The following is a 26021-nucleotide window of genomic DNA, read 5'->3' as shown; positions in this document are numbered from 1 at the left end:
ATGCGTCATTGGGCTCGTGACGGCGCAGACAATAGGGAGGACGTGGTGCCACACTATGAGTGTGTGAAATGAGCATGTTTATGACGTTCCGAGGTCTACAAATGGTACAATTCTTTCGCATTCCCACACGTAGGCAGTCTTAAGTGTCTCTGCCAAATTTGTTTAAAGATTTTGCAAGAGGGTGGTTTAAAGTTAGAGACAAAGAATAAGAAGAAATACAAAAATTATCTTTCAACAAAGTATCCCGTACTTCGGATCTTTTCATTGATGGCGAGATTACAAATCGCGCAGAGTGGATCTTGCGCAACAAGCGTAGCAAGCAGCCGAGGTCGCGGCTGTCGTAATCCCCAGATAAGACCTGAGGCCTGGTTAATAGGAAGAATTACTCGAGCGGAAGCGTATTTATTTGTTTTTTACCACACAGCGTAACGTCTTTAACGGGGCGCAATAGCAGAACAACGTGTCTACGAAGCATCATGAATTTTTTTGCCACGAATTTTTTGCTGCTTGATGTGTTTCGTCCATGGTTTGAAATCCCGAATCAATATTACGAAAAATGAAAACCAAGCTTTCAACACATCTTCTTTTGAGCACCGACTTTTGTTAAAAACTCAAGAAGTCACATGGTGCGCTCGTTTCTTAGAACGTGTCAGGCCTCAAGACTAGCGTATGAAACATTAAACAGAATAACGCTTGATAATTTGTGACGTCTTACTCAAGAACTTTAAAGCACTAAAACGACAAACACCAACCAAAAGGAATGCTAAAGATGAATAAATCTTTAAGTCGTTTCGGCTTTGCTACGGAAGCCTTGTTAAGAATGGGCTGAAGGAATGTTCGTGGAAGCTTACAGACACGAAAGTTCAGCCACGGCACCCTTTGATGATGTGTTTCGTCCATGGTTTGAAACCCCGCATCAATATTACGAAAACTGAACATCAAACCTTCAATATCTCTTCTTTTCAGCATGGACTTTCGTTAAAAATTAAACAAATGACATGGTTGGCTAGTTTCTTAGAACGTGTGAGGCATCAAGACTTACGTGTGAAGCCTTGAACACAATATCACTAGATAATTTGTGCCGTTCAACTCAAGAACTCTAAAGCAATAAAACGACGGACACTAACCAAAAGAAATACTAAAAATGAATAAATCTTTAAGACGTTTCGGCTTCGCTACGGAAGCCTTCTTCACAAATGGTTGAAGGGAAGTTCATGAAAGCTAATGTAATCTTCAGCACGTGACGTAAACAGCACATGTACGACTTCGATTGAGCTTGTGAGGTGTTTTCTCAAGAATTATCTTCCAAGAAAGAAACTTGAAATCGCAACTGTATCTGGAATCGTTACAGAAAACACGTTACACGCAATCGAAGTGAGGGAACCCTCCCCCAGTCGTACACGCGCTGTTTACGTCACGTGCAAATGAACACATAAATTCCGTGAACTTTCCTTCAACCGATGGTGAAAAGGCTTTAAAAGGCTTTATTAATTTTTATCATTTCTTTTGGTCGGTGTCTGTGCTTTTGTTGCTTCGTGTTTCTTCCCGACAAGGGCTTCCTTCGAAACCTCTACTTCATCAAGAACTTTAACACCCACGAAAGTTATACCGCCGTGCCCTTTGATTCCTTACTTGACATTTTTTATGTTCGGGACCAAACCAATATAAAGAACAAAGTAGTCAGTTATACTCGCGCACACTTCAAGCTATTCTCAAGCGCTGCGGATCCCTTCAGAGGTGCCTTGGTGTTAACAGGTAGGCAAATGTAGAACGCCATTATGTGACTGTCTAAACTTATGTATACCAGTGCGTGTTGTTATTACCCGTCTTTAACGCGGTGCTCAAGGCATATCCCCCCTATCTTCAGTGTTTAAGCTGAAAATTGAGCTCACTGATATTCTAATGAGGGCAAATGTGCTTTATCAAGTAGCTGTAAGCGATTTCAAAATAATCAGGATATTTCCGTATCTCTAAAAAGCACACAATATATCTCTAAAGAGCTTACCCCATAAGTGCTTTTCGAAATTCGTAATTGATGATACATGTTTAGCGTGACAAAATATTTTATTAGACGAGAACAAATCGCGTTGGACGGAAGCGATGCTGCTTGCTATATACACTTGCCTTGTAAAATATTTTACCTCTTTGAGATGTTGCGCATTAGCATGCACGTTAATAAGTTATCAGCGTATTGCAATTTCTTTTGGAAAGTTGTGTTGCTTACCATGAAAACAATGGCATATGTTTCGTGGAGTAAAATCTGTCAATATAAATTGCACAAATAATATAAAACAAACATATAATCAATACCAATTAAAAATAAACGGAACTCATGTATACATGGCCAAGGGTATATTCCAGATAGTTGGTCTGTGATACTCGTACCTTAAATAACACTACAATGGCAAGGATGGAAGTAACAACGACAACGCTTGCTTCCAACTTTTTATTTTTACCAACGAACAATCTTTTTTATTAGGACCTCTTGCGCAGGTCAACCAGGGTGTGACATCTTGTCAAACATGGCGCACGTGCTGTGCGGTTCACTGTTAATGGGAACACTCATATCTGCAGCTGTAACTTTCCTGGCGCCCTAGCTGAAAGTGGCTGCGGAAGGATTGCCAGTGCACTGCATAGGCGTGTCGAAACGAGTCGTGTCTGCCAACCGCATGTCATCTGTTGCAAATCTATTGCGGTTGACCTGTTACAAGACAGGAAAATCCGAATATGGTTCTACACTCAAGTGTTTCCTTTAACAGTGGGCACCTCTCTACGTGTCTACTTCAACAAGCCGGTTACTTGGGGGATAACGATACTGAAGCAGTGCTCACGCACCTCTCTGATTTAATTTCTATATGAACGGCGTCGATATATTCACACATCTGCTATGCTTTGGTTTTGTCCACGACACTGCGCTGATAAAACATATGTGTACGACCGCCCTCTTTAAAATAAAACGCAGTCCAATCCCCGCAAGACTTGTGTACGTTGTAGTGTGACCGTAGCCACGAGTGTGACCGTAGCTGCTCATGAAGACTAAAGTAGGAGATGTAGCCACGGATCCTCAACTTTCGAAGTCCCCTTGCGAACATCGATCCCTTTGCGAACACGCCCTGTGTGTCCTGGTTTTATTTTTCGTTGATGTTTTTAACGAAAACGGGACAGCGTAGTCACGCAGGACACACTAAGGGGACACAAACGCAGCGCTACTGCATTGATGTGATTAATAGATTATTGAGTATTTTATGGCGCAAGTGGAGTTGCGCCATGAGTTGGAGCGGCTGTTATCGTGTTTGGCTTTACGATGTCGAGCGCCGACGCAGGAAACCATTTGATCGATCCTCTTCTCGTCTTACTATTGCTGATCTTGTCCTCTGAACTTGTTGCTACTACGTAGTATTATGAATTGTGTGGATAAACCTAAGAATATAGAAATTGAATTTTGCTTCCAAATGTGCAAAAACTAATAAATTATACAAGAGATATACAAGAACATACCTATATTATGTACCCTTCATTCAAATGTATAATTTTTCTACTTGTAAGCCTAGTTGACGGTTAACTTCGCTCTTCGCAGTGATGCCAGAACGTGTACTATAAGTAGGACGATGTTTTCGGGTTTTACAGTCTCGCTATCAGAACCTGCATAGGCTCCACCAACGTAAATTTATATGCTTCTTTTTTGACGTGACCCTCCTAAGACCCCATTAAAAGATCAATCAAAAGAATTTTGACGTCTGCTGTAGAACGCTCAACTAGAGTGAGTGAGTGAGTGAAAACACTATTGAGCTCAAGTAATTGTGTTTTTCTGCGGCTCGGGCGGATTCTTCAGGGGAGTCTTCCTCCTTGTGTCTTCCCCGGAGGTCTTCACCCGCTGCTTCATCCATCCTGTCTCAATGGGCGGCTCCCCTCAGTCCAGGGCTAAGCTGGCTTCTGCTGTCCGTCGTGCACGCCGCACTAGATCTAGCTGGTCTTCGCAGCGGTCGCTGCACAGCAGTTCCTCCCATTGCTCCGCACTTGGGTGTGATATGATTGGGACTATTACAATTTGTTGACATGCCCATGTGATGTGCTTTAATGTAGGTTTCTCAGTGCACCAAGCACATATGTCCTCATATAGTGTGGATTGCATTTTACTTCGCACGTTAAGGTAGGGCACGACCATGTTTGTAGTTGTTTCCATGTGACAGCTTGTTCCGTGCTAAAGGATTTGAGCGGCATGGGGTACCGCTTCCTGCTGCCTCTGTAATTGCCTAAAATGGCGAACACCTTAGTCTCGTCGCAAGCACCCTTTGTTGCATGCTTGGGATATACAAATTTATTAATCGTAGGGTCTTCTTCTGTGAGGAGTGCTGTGTAAGCATTTGATGCACAGGAACTATCTTCGTTTTTTTTAGAAAGTCGTGGTCTATGATGATTATGGTCTATCTTGGTAGATAACAACTAAAATATGCAAAGGTAGCAAAACAGCTTAAACATAAGTGTCATTCTCTTGAATTATTTGCCAGTGCCTTCCTCTCCTACCCTGTGCCTTTTACACTATTCTTGCGCATTATCTAGTCAAAATGCTATTGTTATTGGAACTCTACGTTTTCTGCAAAATAATGAACCGTCACCTTGTACTGAAATTTCAACAGTCTATAAGAACAGTCGCATTTGCAGAAATACGCATACCTATTGTTGGCATTTTGACAAGTGTGAGTGCTGTGGATAGGTGACTGCCTTTCCAGCCCACAATATAAGCACTACATCCCATTGGCGGCAGAAAAAAGGTTGCGAAATTTTCATTCCATTTCGCCCTGGAAAATACGACGAAGATGCAGCAAGAGCGTCCCTGCGTGAAATAATTCTTTCATAAAATTTAACACGAGAGATGTGTGTCGAATGAATGGAACGTGATGCAAATACTTGTGTACGATTGCTTTACTTGATCAGAGGGCGTTCAATAACTATTGCAAATTGCCAATAGGCATGCGTCGGCTTTGCTACCTTGACAAAAAAGAAAAAAGTGCTTTTATGCCACACAGAGAGCACAACGAAAGTGACCTACAAAGCCAGGAGATGATCCTAGTCGGTGTTTACTGAGGTCACAAAACGTTTCTTGAACCAACTTGCTAAGCACGTGATTTCCCACCACACTTTCAAATGTGGTCCTCCAGTACGTTGCCGTCCTCGCCGCTTGTGCATTAAAGGTCTAGCCGTCACTCACTAATAGCACATTCGAGCACTTGCTGCGTCTCTGCATTATTCGTTTCTCATCCAGCTCGTGGGAATCACCACTTGACCTTGTGTCAAAGGATTCAGGTGCATGGCGCTCGTGCGGAGACCCCGCGGCTACCAATGCTTAAACTATCCGCGACAGCTACCCACTTTCGCCCATATTGAAATTCATATTTAATTTGAGTGCAACTTATTTAGTCACGCGTCTCTGGCCAAGGCTTACCATGGGGCAGGGGCTTAACTTTTAAGACATTCCGTATACTGCCAGAACGACGCCTTCCGTTTGTTAGAGATTGTACGCACGAGTTTTAGCTTACGCACAAGTTGAAATGTGATTTCCCTGCGGTCTTCGTATACATCGACGACGTTTTAATCGCCAGCGTCGCTCCGGAGTGCCACTTGCACATCTTACGTCAGCTTTTCCTATGGGCTCGTCACGAACACACGAAAATGGATTTGTTAGGCTTCCCAGTTATAGTTCATCGCCGACCACATTGCTGCGCTCAGCGTGCTCCCGTTACCATCCCACATTGAGGACGTCAAGAACTTTCCCGGAATCGAAGAACCTCGCGTGTTCTTGGACCTCGTAAATGTGTCACACTATAATATTCGTCACTGCATTACCTTACTTCACCCGATCGAGGACCTATCGAAGGCACCACAGAGCCCGTATTCTGCCTATTCAGAACCCCTTGGTCGCCTGGAAATGTTACGCACAGGCGTAACAGCTGCTGAGATGGCGGGGATGACTATGATGACCACATATGATGGCTCACACCTACCCTGAGGGATTGGCCAATTGGGCACCTGAAATTTTACATATTTCAAGAAACTACAAGTAATGTGCAATCGAGTAATCAAAACAGACAGATTAATAACTTCTTATACGAGCAACCTCTACCTCTTCTTCATTTTCTTCATGCTGCAGCCTTCTTCTGTCCCGTGGCATTACCGCCCTCTAGCGAAAAACTCGCACCATCCGGTCAGGTCAGAGTATACCATCAGCGGACAAGGTATATGGTTTTAGCAGAGGAACGTGAACTGCATAAGCCTGGGTGGGCGTAGATGACGACATTGCTTTGGTCAGTGCAATCTGATACGTCACATCGGTGACATGGCGCAGAACGCGATAAGGACAAGTGTTGCGTGAAAAAAGCTTCACGGCAACTCTTCGAGTTGGTAATCAAAGGTGCGCTAAGCATCGAGGAGTGTAGTAGGCACACTTATGACGACAATCGTAACTGAACTTCTGTGTTGCCTGCAACATCGTAAGGCGGTCACGCGCGATATGACGTGCAGAATTTTCCCTTGTGATAGCATCCTGCGCGTACTACCATGGTTGTGGAGTGGTTGGTGATAATGTATCCATGGGTAGTGTCGGTTCACGGCCAAAAACAAGATGAAACGGGGAACAACCTGCCGTATCGTGGCATGGAGTATTGTAGGCGAATGTAAAGAAAAGGGTAATATAGTATCCCATTCTGGTGCTATTCAGTCGTTCGTTGACGCCGTTTGTCTGAGGATGATAGGGGTGGTGACTTTATGTTTTGTGGAACATAAGCGGAAATGGTCATCGGTGTGACGGGACAAGAAATAAGGACTGAACGGTGAGCAGCTGACGAGGAGCTCTGTGATGGAGAATCACATCTGGGAGAAGAAAGTCGGGAATATCAGCAGCTCAGCTGGTCGGAAGTGCGTGTGTAATAGCGTAGCGCGTGGTATAGTCTGTTGTGATAGTAACACATTTCTTCCCTGACGCTGGTATATAGAAGGAGCCGAGCAGATCAAGGCTGTCGCAGAAGAACGGCTCTACTGAGACATCGGCATGCTGAAGAAGGCTGGTGGGAAGCGTCGGTTGCCTGCTGTGTCGTTGGCACAGTTCGCAGCTGCCAACATACTTGTGCACGGAACGATAAAACCCAGCCCAAAGCCCGCCGGCTCTGGGGCCGAAAGCAGGCAGCTGGCGTACGCCATGACGCCATCTCGACCATGCTTGCGTTGTGCAAGGGCGCCTCCGATGTCGTATCCGCTGGCATCCATTCAAACTTCCGTAGGGGCAAATGGGTCGAAGTGAGACAACATAGGCGACGTCGTGGGAAGGCTGATAAGCTAAAAAATGCATGGGCTTTTCTACGACCTCATAAAAAAAGGCGCATCTTTCTTGAAAAGTTCAGTGAGTGGACGGACGAAGTCAGCGTGGTTTTTGACAAAGCGACGAAACTAAAAAACGTACTTTAAAGAAGGAACGAACGTCTTTGGTAGAGGAAGTTACAGGGATATGCTTCACGGTGCCATTTCTTTCTGGGTGAGGTCGTATTTCTGTACTGTTAACAAGGTGACCGATCACTGTGATATCGTGGCGACAAAAGTGGCACTTGGATGAGTTTAATTGAAGACCGCGGCGCTGTGGAACACATGAAGAATAACCGACAGGCACTTTCGTTGAAAAGCAACAACGTCATCTAGGCAGCAGAAACAAGTAGACCACCTGAAGCCTCGAAGGAGCTAAACCGTGATGTGCTCAAATATGGCTGGAGCATTTCATCGACCGAATGGCATAATAGGCCAGTAGTTATAATAAGGTATTGTTATATAATAGGGCATTATAGCCTGTCAGGCGTTACAAATGCGGCCTTCTAGAAGTACATAATATACACGCTAACCTGCCAATAGCCACACCACAGGTAAATGGATTAAAAATATATCTCGCTCCATGGAGGCAGTTGCTTGCATCATCTATGCGTTGTAAAGGGTATACATGCTGCTTACTGATCTTGTTCAGGTGTCTGTAATCGACACAAACGCCAGGTGACGACCAGGAGAACTTTTGTTGAGTTACGCTGCCAAGCACGAGGTCTTGCGATCAAGTCCTGGGTGCGACGGCTCCATTTCCAAGGTGGTGAAATGCAACAACGCATGTATGCTGTGTATAGGTGCATTGGGTGCATGTTAAAGTACCCCAGGTGGTCGAAATTAATCCGAAGTTCAATACCACAGAATGCCTAATAATCAGATCGTAGTTTTGACACGTAAAATGCCAGAATTTGTTTCAAACTTTTGTTCAGGAAACACTCGTAACAGAAGTGACTGCTCTCACGATGAGCGACGTACAAACCATGTTGAACCGGGCCTACGCACTTTATATTTGTAAGGGTCCAGTAACTTAGACTGATTGGATGGTAACTTGAACTGACAGCTACTTGGAAGATTTGCAAGCCATGAGAACATCAAGAGCGGCCTATTAGCCAAGATTGTACCTTAGGCCACAGTTCCGGCGGAGAAGGCAGGCTTACTTGCAGAATTCTTGACCACTTTTTGACCTGTCATGCGGCATCATGGAACAGGACTACGTGCAGGAAGTTGCATATACAGACTTCATAAAAAAAGATTTCTGCAAGACAGTCCGCTCTGTTGGCAGCAACTGCTTACTTGACATTTTCTCAGATTTTTCACATTTGTTAGAATGTACGCACCCGACCTTTGGACACCACATTCAACACACCTGAGGGACAAGTTTCACTGCAGTTTGTCAAAGAAGCATTCAAACTCGACAGCGATTAAGTCACCCAGAAAACGATGCCAGATATCATCGCTGTTTACTTGATCCCGAATAACAAAAAAATCTGGTAAATTATGCTTTTCAGGCATTTGGACATGGTCCATCGCGGGCTTTTTTATCGTACACAGCTGCTTAGACGGTAAGGCAACATCGATGCCACATAGAGGTTCTTTAAAAGAATGAAATATCTGATTGCTGTTATGACTGATACACATACCACAGACACTGTCCAACTGAACTCTCCTTATGTAGGAGGCCAATGGGAGGACCATGCAGACAAAAAGCAGCTCCTAAGGTAATCCACAGCAGAAGGGATAAGAGTCATCCTCACCAGCGCACTTGAGCTCCTTGACTACCTACAAAAGAAAATGGGATACACCTACTTGCTAGCACCTCCACTAAGCCAAGACGTAAGGATGCCATCAGGCTGCAATCGCACCCTAAGCTACAGTACTTTCTGCTTAAGGTAAACATCCCATAATTTCATCACTTTGCCCGTAGTGTAACAGATGGCAGTGTAGCGGAATATACAACCAGTTCCATCCTCAGTTTTGAAAACCAAGAAGTAACAGTAAAGCAGAAACTGAGTATTGGCAGTGAAGTTCTACATGAAAGAACTGGGGCCCTCCACCAAGTCTACTACAGCAAATGCTTCAGAACATCCGCACCGTTTGAGACGGAGCGACTCAAGGTTGTGATGTCATATTGCTGGTTGTGTAACGAAGTTTGTCTTACGATTGCCCTGCTTGTGCTGGCCACTTTCTGGTTCCAGTACAAGATCGGCGTCGCGTGCCTGAAGCAGAATTAATCGAGCACAATGACCTGGGCGGATTGCTTTACCCCTCACCCGAACTGTTTAGGTTCATCACACCCCTGGAGGATGTATTACTGCTTCCATTAACGCAAACATTACATTGAAAGTATCATGGATATTTTGCATGTAATCCATCATGCTTCCTTCTTGCAGGTCGCCAAAAAAACCTAAAAGGACGTATTGTTGTGTTTTACGCTCTCATGACACTTCGCTTTTTGGTGAAAGGAGAAAATATATCCAACCTGCTGAGGAGGCGTAATTCAACCAAACATCTTAAGTAGGCCGAACTAGTTGCAATGTAACTCTCTCATATCGCGTGTTGTATTTTTGTCCCCCTAACCTGCTCTTATATTTTTTTTTGCGATAGAAATTGTATGGACACTCCAGGCGCATTTCTGCCATCGCCATCGGCGTCGCCGTGTTGCGTAGAATGTCCGAGGCCGATAACATCGTCACGACGCGCCGTGTGCAGTATGCGTGAGTTTTTTCCTCCTCCGTGCTAGTTTGAGGCTCTCCCGCGCATTAACCTATTCTGTTAGGTCCATTTCTCACTGAAGGAGAACCAAACTTAACCAACTCGTCTCACGCGTCCTTGATATAGTCTCAAGAATGTTTGTGTAGCCTGCAGGTGTTTTTCCAGGCAGCAAGGCTGCGTTGCAACTGTTGCTGCGAGGGCTTTCCGTCGACAAGTGCATGCAGCATGCTTTATGGGCTGTTAAAGGAATACAAAGTCATTTTTACCATCGTGTTCCAGTAGGTATCTTCCCATATCAGCGTAGAAGGCAACGAGGCCGCTGACAGTCTGGCGCGCAAAGCGCTACAATTCAAGCCCGCGAAAAAGGCTCTCCGAAACGCAAGAACAGACATGGAAGATGGCCGTCTCAAACCGTTTCCTCTCGTTGTAGTCTCCGACGCATCAACCTTGTGGGATTAGAAGACTTAACAGAACTGATGCCGCTCTCGTTTATCACCTCCGCACAGGGTCAGCGTATACTCCAGCCTAGCGGCGCAAGACCGGACTTGGCCCATCATCGTCATGTGTGCAATCCCAAACCCTTCGTGACATTAAAGAGTATATGCTAAAGTGTCCTGAATTTGAAGCAGAACGCAATAAATTATTACATCGACTCAAGCGCAAGACGGTGCCGCACTCAAATCGCAAGCGACAATTTGTTCCCGCGGGGAGATTGCATAAATAAGAAGGAAATGCTTCGGCTCCTCCTAAGGTTCCTCCAGGGCCCAGAGTTCTGAAGTTAACAGTGAACCGTATTGGTTGTCATGTTTCGGGAAACGCACAACAAATAGGGCTCCGAGTCAACTTGTTTTTGCAACTTGGTGTTGTTGATTTAGTTATACTGCGAAGTGTTTCAGACCATATGACGGTTAATAAGTGGCGTTCAGGCGGAGCAATTGCCAGAAACTTTCACAAGGCTAGGTCCACCTGCAGCAAGCAACACCCCACCCCGTCCTCTTCCTATTTGTCTATCTTCATTTCAAACGCCATGAGATAGATCTTGCTTTTTTATTTGAGTTAATTGTTTTGAATTTATTTACATACGCCATACAGGTAAATAAGCCTCATATCACCCTCATAAAGGGTAACACCTAAAGCTAAAGAAGCTTTCGGTCAGTTTTAAATCAAACCTAATTTTATATTCCTGAACAAGGAGCCAAAGTTATGTGCCCTTTCAGTGGGTCTAGCTGTCTCTGCTGTACGTATTTTTTGTGTTCCTTCTTTGAGGCCGGAGGTACACTTTGCAAGAAATAACTGTTTTCTTGAACGTTACTAAAAATCAATGGTTACATTTTTTCGATTATCATTGTTAGAAAATTACATTTCAACTTTCAGGAGAACGACCACTTCGTTTACCAAGAAAATATAAAAAAGTACGAGGTTGTATTGTTGATCGGGAAACATTTGCAGCTTCACCTTTACTAACTGACGACACCTCAGAACCTGGCATTTCTTTTTTTTTTAGGAAGCCCTGCCACAATAGTATAATAAATATCCCTCGCGTCATTCGTGATATTCCATATGTTGTTTACAAAATTCCATGCTAGGAATTTCACGACGCTCTGTCGACTGGTAGCGGAGGAAGAGGTTTATAAGGGCCTCGAAATCAGAATTCTGCTGAGAAAGGGATCGTAACGCCACCTACAAACTTACGGAGAGCGGATTTCATTTTGCAAGTAAGCTTCTCATTGTGCTATTAGGGGTAAATGTCTGTATGCTACAGTTGTAGAAAAAAAGCGATGTTTCTCAGATTACACATGCAGCACAATAGTACTTCTCTGGTGTCCTTGAAATGCACGTCCACACTTGTACCCATTTGCTCATATGAAGCGCAAATATCACCCAATCTTTAAAATACCGTGTTATCCAGACTTTTTGCTCGTGACGGCGTCCACGCATCATAAACTTCCCACTTTGGACAGTGTTCCGTTGTAGCATCGCCGAATATAAAATTTAGTAATAAGATCTGTGCAACCCTCATACTTTTCTATCCTTGTTTGTTGCAAGATTGTTGCAAGATTCTTGCAAGTTAGCGCCTGTGTGTGTCACGTCTCACTTTCGTCCTTGTCTTTTTAACGCGCTATAAGCCTCACGATCCTTCCCATACTGTCCAGCACAGACCGTTGCATTTTTGTGGCAGAATGACATTGCAGTGCTATGACCAGAATGTCCTCAGAGCTTGCTACTGCACCTTTATAATCTTTCGACGTACGATGCCTTATACCTTGAGAATGAAACGTTTAAGGGTGCTCTTCTGTCGAATGATTCACTAGGTGAAAAATACTGCACATGATACTGACACGCTGTGGAGAACAACTGAGACACTTTATTTGCTCCCTGCCTTACGAATCCACAGCACCTAAGCTATGGTCACTTCACTTAAAGATATTATACTACACAGGGTGTCCTAAGTATGATGCCTGAAGATTGAAAAATCTGCAGATGCCACGTAGCTGGACAGAACCAAGGTAATGTTGTTTGCCGTTGCTTGTAGATACTCAGATTATTTTTTTTCATTCCGCCTAATTACACAATTAGTCTTAATTAATTTATCAATTTCTGAAATACCATAACTAGATGAAAAGTGTCAATGAGAAAATTGTACAGCAACATGAAAAACTCCCGATATAGCTTTCTGTTGCTCAATACGTGCTACATAGAAGTGTTCTTTCGAGCGTGGAAGTAGCCCGCGAATAGATGCAAATGTCCCCGAGCGGCCAGTCGCGCGAGAATTTCGCGTGTACTCGCAAGCTTACTTCACGCTCGGAAAACACTTTTATGGAGCCTGCATTGAGCAACAGAAAGCTAGATCGGGAGTTGGTAATGTTGCGCTACAATTTTCTCATTGACACTTTTAATTTATTTATAATATTTCCAATGTTCAATAATTACTTAACACTGATTATGTACTTAGGCAGAATGCCAAATATAAGCTCACCATCTCCAAGCGACGGCAAGCCACATTATCTTCGTTCTGCCCAGCTGTGAGGTATTAGCATATTTTTAAATCTTGGAGCACGTTAGTTGCGACACGAGTTCACGTGTCCAAGTACATCCTAGGTTCAACTATTTCTGCGTGACCGGCACTCTCGATGAGAAATAACAATGCCCGTCGGCAACTTGAAGGCAACTCTAGTTCTGTCCACCCGAGCAAAAGAAAACTGGTGGTACCAATTTGGTTCTAGTACCGCGTGTCGCGTTATTCAACCTGTGTAATAGGTTACCCGGGTGTCGTAGGCAAAAAGTAATATTGCTGGAGGCATTGGTAAGCTGGCAGTAAGGATATATGTTCACAAACAAGGACGCGGAAGCATGAGACCGTAGTAGAGGCCCCAGTGCCCGCACAAGAGTTCACAAAATGTCACAATTCCAACAACAACAGCAACAACGACAACAAAAAACAGAAAAGACCGTTAGAACGCACAAGCCCATCCTGTACGACCGTCCAGATGGTTCTCAGTATTCCAGTTACAGTATCAAACGCATGGTTCTAGTCAGTTGGAATTTAGATAAGATATTTTGCGAACTTAGTATATGGATGGATGGATGGATGGATGGATGGATGGATGGATGGATGGATGGATCGATGGATCGATGGATCGATGGATCGATGGATGGATGGATGGATGGATGGATGGATGGATGGATGGATGGATGGATGGATGGATGGATGGATGGGACGGACGGGTGGGCGGGCGCTCGGATGGAAGGATGGTTGGGACGCATAGACAAACGGAAGGATGGATGGATGGATGGATGGATGGATGGATGGATGGATGGATGGATGAATAGACGAACGGACGGACGGATGGACGGATGGATGCTATGAGCGTCCCCTTTGGAATGGGGTGGTGGGTTGCGCCACCAAGCTGTTAATATATTGCCTAAGGTCCTACCTATGTTAAGAAAAAAAAAGAAAAGGAAAAAAACACGATGAATTCCTGTAAGCAAACTTTCTGAACCCCCTATTGTGAACTTTGTTTTTGTACGCCTCCGCTGTTTGTCGTTTTCCTACACTGTTAAACAAATGTACACCCTTTGCGTCGTATTTTGCCACAACAATAATCGTCAACTGCCTTGCTTGCGTTTCCTTTATAGAAAACTGTGCGCTCGCTACTTTCCTGCCGAGAATGCTCTTTCTTGCTGATAACGCGCATGCCGCGACTTGGAAGTACCGGGCTCCCAGCGTTAAAGAAAGAAAATGCGGAGAAGACAGATCACGGTAGTTGTTCTGTGGCACGATACGACCCAAAGGGTGTAATTTTGCTTAAGAGTGTACTTTTCTCCCACGAATCTTCGAATCGCCTCTTAGTAATCTCTACTGCGGACATGTTCACTTTCCCCCTGCTCTTGCTTCGAAAAGTAAAGAGCTTCCCTTTGAGTTACCATAAATTGTTTCTTTCTTGCTTTCGTTTTTTCCTCTTAAGTAGTTACTCATAGCAGGTTTCTTTTCCATTGCCGCTACCCATGAAATTATCTCAGCCTCTCTGATTTTCAGCTTGACGTTCTTTGTTGCCATACTGCTTACCATGCAGGTCGTATAGTTGCTGGTAAGCTTCCTAGTTCTTTTCATACACTGTGAATCAATGTATTTCCTGTACAAATACCTGAACACTCTCCCAGCTCATTTATATTCTTCCATACTCCTCAGTCATTGTTCATAATCAATTCTACTGTGAGCTTTCCTCACTTCAAAACTTCTCCAGCCCATATGATTCTGCACAACTTCATTTGTACTCTTTCCATGAGCGCCCACAGCGATGCGCCCCACTGACCTTTGGTTGCCATCGAGACCTGATTGTACCCTTGATTTCAAGTAAACAACCGCACTTCCAAATGTAAAGGCTGGAACCATTACATCTTTCCACATACCCCGGAGCACCCCGTAGTTATTAATCCCCATAGCGTTCTATGTTTAACTAGGGCCAAATTTCTCTTCCCCTTTACTGTTATTGTTTTTTTCCTGTGTTTCCATTTATCTGTTGCCTTCTTTTACCTATATACAAAAGTATTTATATTCTCTCACGCGAGGTATATCGTGGCCCTGTATTGACAATGTCTGTTCATCGCTTTCTATAAATACCATAACACCTGATTTTTAACACTAAATTTCAGACCTAAATTCTCGCCTTTCTGTGCACAGATATTAGCCAGACGTTGCAAACTACTTTGCTTGTTAGCAAGAAACACAATGTCGTCTCCATAAAACGAACCTGGACGTTGCTGTTCTGCTACTGTACCCGCCTGTTTGCACTAGACATTACAGCCGATATTACTTTTCTATAGCGCCATTTCCACCCTCATCATGTACATCATAAACAGCAGTGGAGATAAAGGGCACCCCAGCCTCTGTCCCTTGTTGGTTTGAACGCTCTCCTTGCTCCTCACCCCTTCCCATTCAATGCAAACGTATTTTCTAGGTAATTTTCTTTCAAAAGTTGTATACAATCGTCGCCTAAGCCTTCCCCTTCTAGAACGTCCCACAACATCCAACTAAATACTCGCCCTCTAGTGGCCACGCCGAGAACCAGCTGATCTAGGCTCCGCCGCAGGCTCTTACATTACAGCCTGCACTGCAACGTTCCTTGTAGATCTCAAATAGTCGTGATGCCGCATCGCACTCGCTCAAAAGAGAGAAAAAAAAACGGATGTCGAAAGAATTTTTCTTTGTACCGTTATGGCGTGACATTGCGGTGAAAATACAGCCATTCATCCTGACATCGTTTCCTGGAAGTAGCAGACGACGCGCAAAGGAGAGCGACAAGGATAAGAAACTTCCGCATTGGGTATAATGTGACTGACACTATGGTGGTTTGTTCGAAACATTTCACACGCGACGACTTCGTTATTCCGGGCAAGTAGACGACTGCTTTTTTTATACATTTTAAATGTGCTCGTGGCGTTTCAAATCGCGGTGTGTACTTTGCTTAGGCAGGGACAATAATAACTTAGTGATATAGGCTTATGCTTCATTTGGTTGGTTAGATTAGTTTTGTGCTCCTGCATTAGCATTACTAACGCCTTGAGCATCAAGAATATTTTCGCTAATGTACTTTTGTCCGCAGGCACGAATCGCAGGAGTGATAACTAGATCGCAAGGTCGGAAGTTGATCATGACATGTTATGCTGCGAGGCTACGTATCGTTTTGATAGTATGCTTTAGTTTGGCGGTGTAAGCAGAAGATGCAGCTTCCTCACTCGGCGCGCTAAGCAGTCAGTTTATTTGCTCACAAGAAATTTAGAAGCAACTGCAAGCAGCGCTTCTTCCAGAGTTGGAGTATTTGGCCTGGCCACAGTGCCACTAGCTTGCTTTCCGACACTTTGCGCACAAGTAGGGACAACTGGACGAGTTATTTATGTTACTGTGCGCGCAGTCAACTTCCATTACCACTGTTTCTATTCATTTCCAAGTCGTACTTTTACACTAATACAAGTGACATTGCTCCAAAGGAAGTCCTCGCTAAATTTCGAAAACTTATTGGAATAAACGCAAGTTTGTCTGATTGGTTGTTATTTAATTGTCACGTTTTCACCGGGGTTTTAGAATTACTAAGGGTGGCAAGGTGGCTGCTGCGTTACGAAGCATGGTGCTACCTCGAACACTGTGCGTGCGCGAAGCGTAAGTCATCAGACGCAGATCACCTTATCATACAGATCAGCTAACTATAAAGAGAAAGGTGCCTCCCTACTCACTAACAGAACTCTCGCTTGTTTTTATCCCAATACACACTGACGAGGCTACTGAAAAGGTTTAAGCCTCGTTCTATCAGTGCATAATATCCGTATTTACTTCGTGAATGCATGACAGACATTGATGCCTATATATTGCGGGATGCTATGTGATATACTGCAACACGAGCTGCAGTGCGGAGATGCAAACAAAGATGCCTGTGAGCTGAAGTCCTCAACAACAACGCCACGAAAAAGAGAGAGGCATGCGTCTTCTCTTAGAAGGACCATTCAACGCAGTATCGCGACGCACCGATTGAGGACGTGAAAAAAAAATCTTTTGACGGCTCGTTGCTACGGCAGGTCTGCCACAAAGGGACACCGTGCCAAGGACCGCCGGCGCAAGAGGAGATGCTCGCACTGTCAAGGAACGCATGCGTCTTTGATGTACCCCAGTTTGGGCGCTAAACTTGCTCGCGTAACGACTCGACCTAGAAAAGCGGCAAGCGCTGGCTCCAGGCATGTTGTGTCCGACGGAACAAAGAAATGTAAGCTAGACGCTATACTTCTGCATACCTTCAGAACTTGGATAATGGGAACGAATGGTTCCTGCTAGATTAGAAATATTGTAGACAACAGCAGCCAGCACACCTTATACATATATATCTCGCGATAAATTCTCCTCATGGTGTTAGGGGAGATCGACCTGACAGTCAACCTTTTTGGCCACCGAGATGGCAGTCCCGGTGCATGTAGAAGACTCGATTAAGCATCCTCACAAAGCCAGTTTGGTGGTGTTCGTAATGAGACTGAAGCAGCAGATATCGCGCACATCTGCGAAGTTCTTGTGCACATTTCCGAAGTTCTTGTCTTGCAAAGACAGCTGACTTGTGGGACCTTTCAAAAGAACACCCCACTTTCCAGCTGGACTATATCTTTCGAGCACTTGCCATAACAGTTTCATTTGCCTGTAATTAACGCGCACATATTAAAATGCGCGTACATGACTGATCTGTTTAACACCTTTCCCGCATACAGCGCTTTCGAGCGCATGCTAAGAAGTACTTAAAAATGGAGCATTTCATGCACACACATTCTATTTCACCAGAACATTGTGTCCATAACCCCCACCCCCCCACACGCACTTTATATATATATATATATTTGATCTCCGTTTCGTGGACAGTTCTCCCAGGACAGTGGCATATACTATTCGTTGTGTTTACAACACACTCATTAGGTTTCGTGGAACTGGCAGAATGCAAACGTTATGCTAATCCACGAAAAGTGTGACGTTAAAGAACTGAAAAATATTATGCCCATTAGCTTACTCCCAGTATTCTATAACATATTTACCAAAATAATTTCCAATAGAATAAAGGCAATACTGTACTTTAGTCAACCAAGGGAACAGGCTGGCTTCAGGAAGGGATACTCTACAATGGATCACATCCATGTCATTAATCCGGTTGTCAAAAATCCGCCAAGTACAATGAGCCTCTCTATATGGCTTTCAGAGATTCCGAAAAAGTATTTGATTCAGTAGAGATACCAGCAGCCATCGAGGCATTGCGTAACCAATGAGTACAGACCGCTTACGTAAATAACCTGGAAAATATCCACAGAGATTCCACAGCCACCATAATTCTACACAAGAAAAATAGGAAGACACCTATAAAGAAAGGGGTCACACAAGGGGACACAATCGCTCCAATGCGTGCTTGGAAGAAGTATTCAGGCTATTAAACTGGGAAGGTTTAAGAGTAAGGATCGACGGCGAATAACTCAACAACCTTCAGTTTGCCGATTACATTGTTCTATTCTGCAACACTACGGACGAGTTACAAGAAATGATCGAGGACCTTAACTGGGAGAGTGTAAGAGCGGGGTTGAAGTTTATTATGCCGAAGACAAAGATAATGATAAATAACCGGGCAAAGGAACAACAGGTCAAGATCACAAGTCATCCTCTAGAGTTTGTGAAGGGGCACGTTTACCTTGGTCAACTAAACAAAGGGAGCCCTGACCATGAGAAGGAAATTCACAGAAGAATAAAAATGGGTTGGATCGCATGCGGCAAACATCGTGAGCACCTGACTGGGAGCATACCGTTATCATTGAAAAGGAAGGTATACAATCAGTGCATTTTACCGGTGCTGACATATGGGGCAGAGACTTGGAGACTGACAAAGAAGCTTGAGAACAAGTTAAGGACCGCGCAAAGAGCGATGGAACGAAGAATACTAGGCATAACTTTAAGAGACAGAAAGAGAGCGGTTTGGATCAGAGAGCAAACTGGTATAGACGATGTTCTAATAGACATTAAGAAAAAAAGGTGCCCCTGGGCAGGTCATGTTATCCGCAGAGTAGATAACCGTTGTACCAGTAGGGTGACAGAATGGATACCAGGAGAAGGGAAGCGCAGTAGAGGACGGCAGAAGACTAGGTGGCTCGACAAAATTAGGAAATTTGCGAGTGCTAGTTCGAATTGGTTGGCGCAGGACAGGGGTAATTGGAGATCGCAGGGAGATGCCTTCGTCCTGCAGTGGACATAAAATAGGCTGCTGCTGCTGCTGCTGCTGCTGATGATGATAATGATGTCGTTTGCACAGATATTTTACTGCAAAGACCGTAATTAGTCCCCAGATTTCGAACTTTCCCTACACATTGGTCATAACGTTCACCTTACTTCCTTCCCCCAAATATAAACAAGGTGCCTCGTTCAATTAACTGAGTACACCGCAGAAGCCAGTTAAGAACGTCATATAGTACATGTAAATAGAAAAAAAAAACGAAAGTTCATAATCATTCGCAATGCTTCTCATTCGGCCAGGAATCTGAAACATTTGTCACACAATGTACAGACCATGCATTACGTACCCGACGTTTCACGAATGATATACCTTGTGCAGCCTACAGTTATATCAGTACATTGAAAAGCAGAGCTGACATCGGCCATATCACACTTTCTAACGCTTGGTTAAGGAATATTTTACATTGAGTATATTTCATCAACGCGCATTTAATTTAGCATAGAAATTCGCATGAGCGTTTTATCCATTGACGTTGAATTTGATCTCGGTTGCATTTTTAGTTCTGTGCTACTGATGAGAATCACACATAACATTCCAGAGCACTTGCTTAAGTTAAATATTGTTTATGCCCTATTAACCAACCGCTTTGAACTTTCCCTATTTGACCCCTATTGCGTTGCCTTTACTGCCACCATACATAAAGAAACTGCCTCGTTTTGTTCACAAAGGACGCAAGACGAGCCTCAAATGACGCGTGAAAAAGAAAATGACGGTTCAGTAATGATAGCTAACACTCCTAATTAGACCAGAAACATAAAAATTACGGCACTCATTGCACTCAACAACCACCTTATTTCACAGAAAGTGAAGTCCGTATCTGGTGCAGATGGTTTAGAAGTCTAAAAAAATTGAGAATAATAGCAGTTAGACCCTCTGTAACGCCTAAAGTGATAATTTTCTACAAAGGATGTAATTTGCCTACACACATTAAGCATGTTTGGAACAGAGGACAAACGGGTATACCCGATATTCTAATTTACATAAGGAAAAAAGTTGAGCTGGGCAGGAAATAGAATGCGCAGGTTAGATAACCGTCGAACCACTAGGGTTACAGAATGGGTACCAAGAGAGGGAAAGCACAGTCGCTGATGGCAGAAGACCAGGTGGGGCGATAAAATTAGGAAATTCGCAGGCGCTAGTTGGAATCGGTTGGCGTAGGACAGGGGTGATTGGAGATCGCAGGGAGAGGCCTTCGTCCTACTGTGGACATAAAAATAGGTTGCTGCTGGTGATGGTTGTGACGATCGTTCGTCACTAACAACGGACTTTCTACTTCAACGAAATACAGAAACTTTGTCTAGCATACTTGACCGAGGAGAATGGGAAAAAGGTACTACATGCCTTGCGTAAGGGATTAAATTAGAAAAAGGCAATTATTCAGTAAATACAATAAAACACATAATTCACCTACAACCTTCAAACTTTTCGCACACATGATGCCCTTTTCCTCAAAATATGAACTCTCTGCCGTTATACCCCCCCTCCCCCCGCCATCCACGCACCTTCTACAAAAAAACACAAGCCCACCTGACACACGGCTGTATCACTGGTCATGTGTCAGTCGGTGACACGTCAACCGGCTGTCACACGGCGCCTTCTCACATCCTTCCGCCGACGTTGAATAGCACGCGTTTCTTCTACACCCTCGCCGCTAACACGCCCTCGATAGTGGCCTTGCCCACCCGCCTTACTCCCTGTCCCTTTTAGTATAACCCCAACTATGTGTACTTTGCCAAGGAAAGCATACGTCGGCTTGAAAAGGACAAGTCCACTTGTCGAAACCTTGGCTCCCGCTTTTACCTTGTTCTCGTTTTGCTCATCATCTTGAATTTCTATCCCCCGCCTTCGCCATGTCTTCCCATACGAAAACATTGTAGTTTATTATTTTTGTAATCTTCAACAAGGTTTGGAAGAAATCGGGCCTAAATACAAATCTGTTTTAGTGTCATTGGATTTCAACTTTTTTTCTTTTAAGTGCAACAAACCTCACTAAAGTCGTTGCAGCGGTGCCAATAAAAGCAATTCTTAAGTTCCCTTGTACATATATATATATATATATATATATATATATATATATATATATATATATATATATATAATGAAGAAAAAGAGTACGACCTACGTTGAATAAGCACGGTATATTTGACTGACGTTTCGGCTGGTAGACCAGCCTATGTCACAGTAACATACACATGTATTTGGGCTTCCTTATAAACCCGCGATACATCAGATAAAGTTTTACGCAATAACCACAACAAGAAAAAACAACACAATTATAGAGATCCCACTGGCGATAGCGATACCACACACGTGGCGCACAGTGCAGAAATAAATCGTTCGTTTACTCAATATTACAATGTAAACCACTTGATATCAACAATAAAAAATAATACAATAAAAAGAAACATGGAGATAACAAGGCACCACGCGATAGTACATTCAGGGTGCAGGTGAAGCGCACTGCTCAGTAGTCGTCATAGCAAGCAGGATGAAAGACCAGGGCTTTTATTCGCATGCGTAAGGTGGAATAGTGTCGTGTGCAGACTATGGACATTATGTGACACATAGTTGACGCAACAGCGAAAAAAAAGACCATAATAATAGAGGGTTCTTGAAACAAAGCTGCGTCTCATAGCATAGATAAGGCGTCACGGCTAATGTCAAGGATGCTTGGTATAGGCACACTGGTTAGTGTGCTTGTGCTTTCGTTAATGCCAGATGACACGGTGTTAAACTTACAGATTAGGTAAGACTCGCGGACTTCGCGAGAAAGAACATGTATGCTTATGGCATGAACTCTGCTCAGCAAAACGCCTCTTGCATTTTTCGTCGGCTCACTCAAGGTTAGTGAAGAGGGAAATCGCAAAAGCCGCCTTCCGTAATGCACTGAAAAGATCATGCGTACACGAAATTGAAATGGCCTTTGAATGACAGACATAGCGGCTTTTGTGGGCTGGTTTTCCGAGCGTTCTCCTGGTACAGCTAGCAGAATACATGTTAGCGGAAATGCACCAAAGAAAGAAGATACGCGAAACCGAGATTAATAATTCTAAGACGGCTATCATTCCCTATGTGCATGGGGTGTCCCACAGATTGAAAAAGGCTGCGGGAAAAGCGGGCGTGTCAGTTGTTTATTCAGCCACAGGAAAGCTGAAAACCTTATGCAGAAGGGTCAGAGAAGACAACCCCCACAAAAAAGGTTGCGACAAGAAGCATCAGGAGCCCCTCACCAGCTGCATCACAAGAGTCGTTTACGAAATACCCTTGAAGTGCGAGCGCTCCTACGTAGGACAGAGCGCTCCTACGCTGCCTAATTGATCGCCTCCGGGAGCACGCCAACATAAAACAAAATTACAGCAGCAACGTTGGTCTGCATTGCAGGTCGTTTAAATGCGTCCCCAATTATAAAAAAGTCACTGTTATCCAAAAGCACGCTGACCAACGCGCGCGTGAAATTATCGAAGCATTTGCCATCACCCAACGTGGCCCTTCATGCATCAGTTCACCATTCATCCAGCTATTAGACAAGGAAATCGCATATCTGCAAACTTAACCGATCTCAGCCCACATGCAATCTCAAGTCATTCTTCTCGTGTTTTCATGCAATTTATGTTTTTACTATTGCTTCTCTGCCTATATATTCTGCGCTCGCGAAATAAACTTACTTGTTGGAAGTCAGCGCCTGTGTCGTGTGTCGCTTTTCTGTGTCCCGTTATTTGTGTTGTTTGCTAAAAAAATGCGATCAAAACTGAAGAAGGACTATTATTCCTTCATGGCAAGCAGTTCCATCTTTTGCACACTAAGGATTTGAGGACGTTACACAAGATGGCACACGTCAAAGTGTGTAGATACAAGTAGGAAACAAAACAAAAAAGATCAACAGGAAATAAAACTATAAAATTAAGTTGATCACACAAAAATAGCAAGCAGCACATTAATACCAGGGTAAAATTGCAATGAGCGACCACATTTCCGTCCGTTATTAGTGTTTTACCAGCGTACGTAAAACACGAAGGGAATAGAAAAAAAAAAGCAGGTGCTGTGGTAGGAGAGCATCGAGTTATTAGGCTGCTTGTTGGATTGTTGTGTCTTATAAATTGTGATGTCGGGTCGAGGGAACATTCAGCTCATCCATCTACTCAATATGGCAGCTCCTAGTGTGTGCTTCATTCCTTTCATTTAAGATAAAGAGAAAGAAACGAAGTTAAATTGAACTGAACTTAATTTTCGCGAAACTTCTTTGTGTCCAGGTATGAAGCTGTGTTGTTTTTTTTTTAGGAAAAGCGGTCGACATGGTTCTGGCGTGCTGAAAAAAAAAAGAGAACTAAAGATCCATTGCAGCTGTTCAGCCACGAGGATGATCTCGGTGCTGGGTGTAGCAGTGCATGCCGTGTCCGCGATAGATAGAAGAAATGAATCAAGGCTTATGTGAGGCTATACTTTCTTACGCCTGTTGTTACTTCCCGTACCATCAAAGTGTCTTGACGCCACATGCATTAAGAGTAGTGAAGCGAGGCACCAAACTGAAAGTCGTACACTGAGAATAACTTGCGTTTCATGCAGGAACCAGGCCAATTAAGAAGGTGGCGCACAGCAGGCCGCTACCATAACAAATAAGCGCCCGCACTAGGCAATAAACGGTCAAACGAAAGCACTATGCATTCATCCGTATGGATATTTGTGGTTCTCGCAGCTGGTCTCCAATATGTCCATGGGTAAGTATGAAATGTATTTATTAATTTCGAGTTTTGCGCCCGTGTTCTTGACTAGTTTAGGATATCTGTCTAAACAGAGACACGGAACCGCTGTTATAATGACTGTCACCAAACTTCGCGTCACGCACGTGTGCCTCTGTCAAAGTGTCGTTACATTTTACATTTTTTTTGTAACACAAGATTAATACAAATTCAAAGCTCCAAATACTAATGAATAAAAATTATTGCGTATACACCAAGGCCAAAAAGTGCATCATCACTGAAAAAAGTTTGTCTTAAATTCAGTAGCGACTTAGAGCGTGCGTGCACCCAAGAATAAAAATATTACGCCTTGCCAAATTACATCGGCTTTCTAGTAACGCATCTGATAATGTCAAATCAAATTTGTAATTCAAGTTACTCGAACACATTTGAAAAAGCATAGTCCCTTTTCAATAATTATTTTTGAAATTTAATGTAACATACGCTGATTGGGGATAACTTATAAGAATCGAAACAAGATAATACTGCCGATCGATGATTTCATGCACCAGGTAGAGCAGTCAGAAAATGTAACGCGAGCCATGTCCATTTTAGAAGCAAACAATGGTTAATTGTTGGTATAGTTGGTTTTGCATTGCTGGCGAGGAAAGTTAACCCAAAACGAGAAGACAACTCACATGGTAAGAAATCGGAAAAAAGCGCTTGGCTAGGTCGTTTCTTCCCATGTCAGTTGTTCTTTTGTATCGCTGTAATTTTTATCGTCAGAAACTAGAAGGAAAATCTCGTCACTAATAGCGAAAATTTGCAGCGCAGAATGCAATAGTTTGTCACAGTGGCGATGAGTGCAACCTATATCTATGATAGCAGCCATTATTTTAAGAATGTCTGGAGGAAATAAGTTCTACACTCCTGGCGCCAAATCGCACGAGTGTGTCGTTCATTTTTGTTGCGAAGAATCCGATCCAAATTGGACGTCTAACGTTTCAGTTACAGAGCACGAAATTGAGAGGCCTCCTTTTCCAGGGAAAACAACTTTGTAAAGAATCTAAGGCGTCGATTGAACTTCTTTCAGGTCACTGAAACAGCGAGTTTGAAAGCTGCCAAACAGCTGTTTTATAATTTAGGCCCGGATGAAAAATTTAAAAAATAATTGAAATATTATTGATACACTCGCACTTATGTGACCGTATTATTATTTCGTTCATCATTGAGGGTTTGAACGCATCAAGATGAAGCTCACTATAACTACAAGACTGTTCATGGCCAAATCCAATTTTCGTATTCAAATACATGTAAAAGGCTGAAATGCTCTGATGAGACAACCGTTGGATCACTTTGAGTGAAGTTTGTTCAAAGTTGAGTTCAAGCAACTGTAGACAGCAAACCATTATTTTACGACTTCATTTTTTATATCAATTACTGAAAATCGATAAGTTTAGGAAATTGCGGTATGATATTCACAGATAACTCTCCATTTTATATACATATCCCAGCTCTGTAAACTGCAGATTTGAAGGCATCATAAACGAACAAGTGTTATCATGAATCCACAGCTTACATAACTTTTTAGTGTTTACAAGCGTATTGAAAACTTCTACCAGAAAATAGTTAAATTTTCCAAGCCGTTTATAATACGTCCGTTTGTTCACCGTAGTTGCGTTATGAGGTGCTGACGGAATGGCGATATCATTTTTAGTGCTCATTTAGATTTTTAGATTTTGTACCTAATATATTTTTTTATTTAGTAATGTTGAAGTTTCATGAAACATTCAGAGTGCAAATTGGAAAGCCACTTGCAATACTTCCCTTATCTTAAATTTGCTCTTAGCGACAAACCTGATCAAAACTAGGGCATTGGTTGCCGAAAGAAACAGTTTCTCCGTTTACATGTATTCACATAGGACCTGCCAAGCTAAATCGTTTCCCGGTGGGCACGAACCTTAGTAGACACCGT

General features: G+C 43.4%; 1 protein-coding gene and 1 long non-coding RNA gene across 3 annotated transcripts in view; one reads left to right on the top strand and one right to left on the bottom strand.

The window, feature by feature from the left end:
- Positions 1–26021, bottom strand: part of LOC140213090 (uncharacterized) — a 269839-nt gene that overhangs the window by 19090 nt on the left and 224728 nt on the right. The gene's annotated exons all lie outside the window — the stretch shown is intronic.
- LOC126528104 (venom serine carboxypeptidase-like) overlaps positions 1696–26021 on the top strand; it is a 33710-nt gene continuing 9384 nt past the window's right edge. The window contains exons 1-2 of one of the 2 annotated variants that reach the window (XM_050175973.2): positions 1696–1755; positions 23934–24085. In XM_050175973.2, the coding sequence (XP_050031930.2) occupies positions 24027–24085 (59 nt within the window). In that variant the 5' untranslated portion in view covers positions 1696–1755; positions 23934–24026. Of the gene's footprint in view, positions 1756–11694; positions 11784–23933; positions 24086–26021 lie in introns of those variants that run through there. The other variant, XM_055069127.1, reaches the window with a different exon arrangement.

This window comes from Dermacentor andersoni, chromosome 9, assembly GCF_023375885.2.
Source record: "Dermacentor andersoni chromosome 9, qqDerAnde1_hic_scaffold, whole genome shotgun sequence".
NCBI lineage: Eukaryota > Metazoa > Arthropoda > Arachnida > Ixodida > Ixodidae > Dermacentor > Dermacentor andersoni.
Note: the sequence above shows the minus strand (reverse complement) of the source record. Positions and strands in the feature narration are given on the sequence as shown.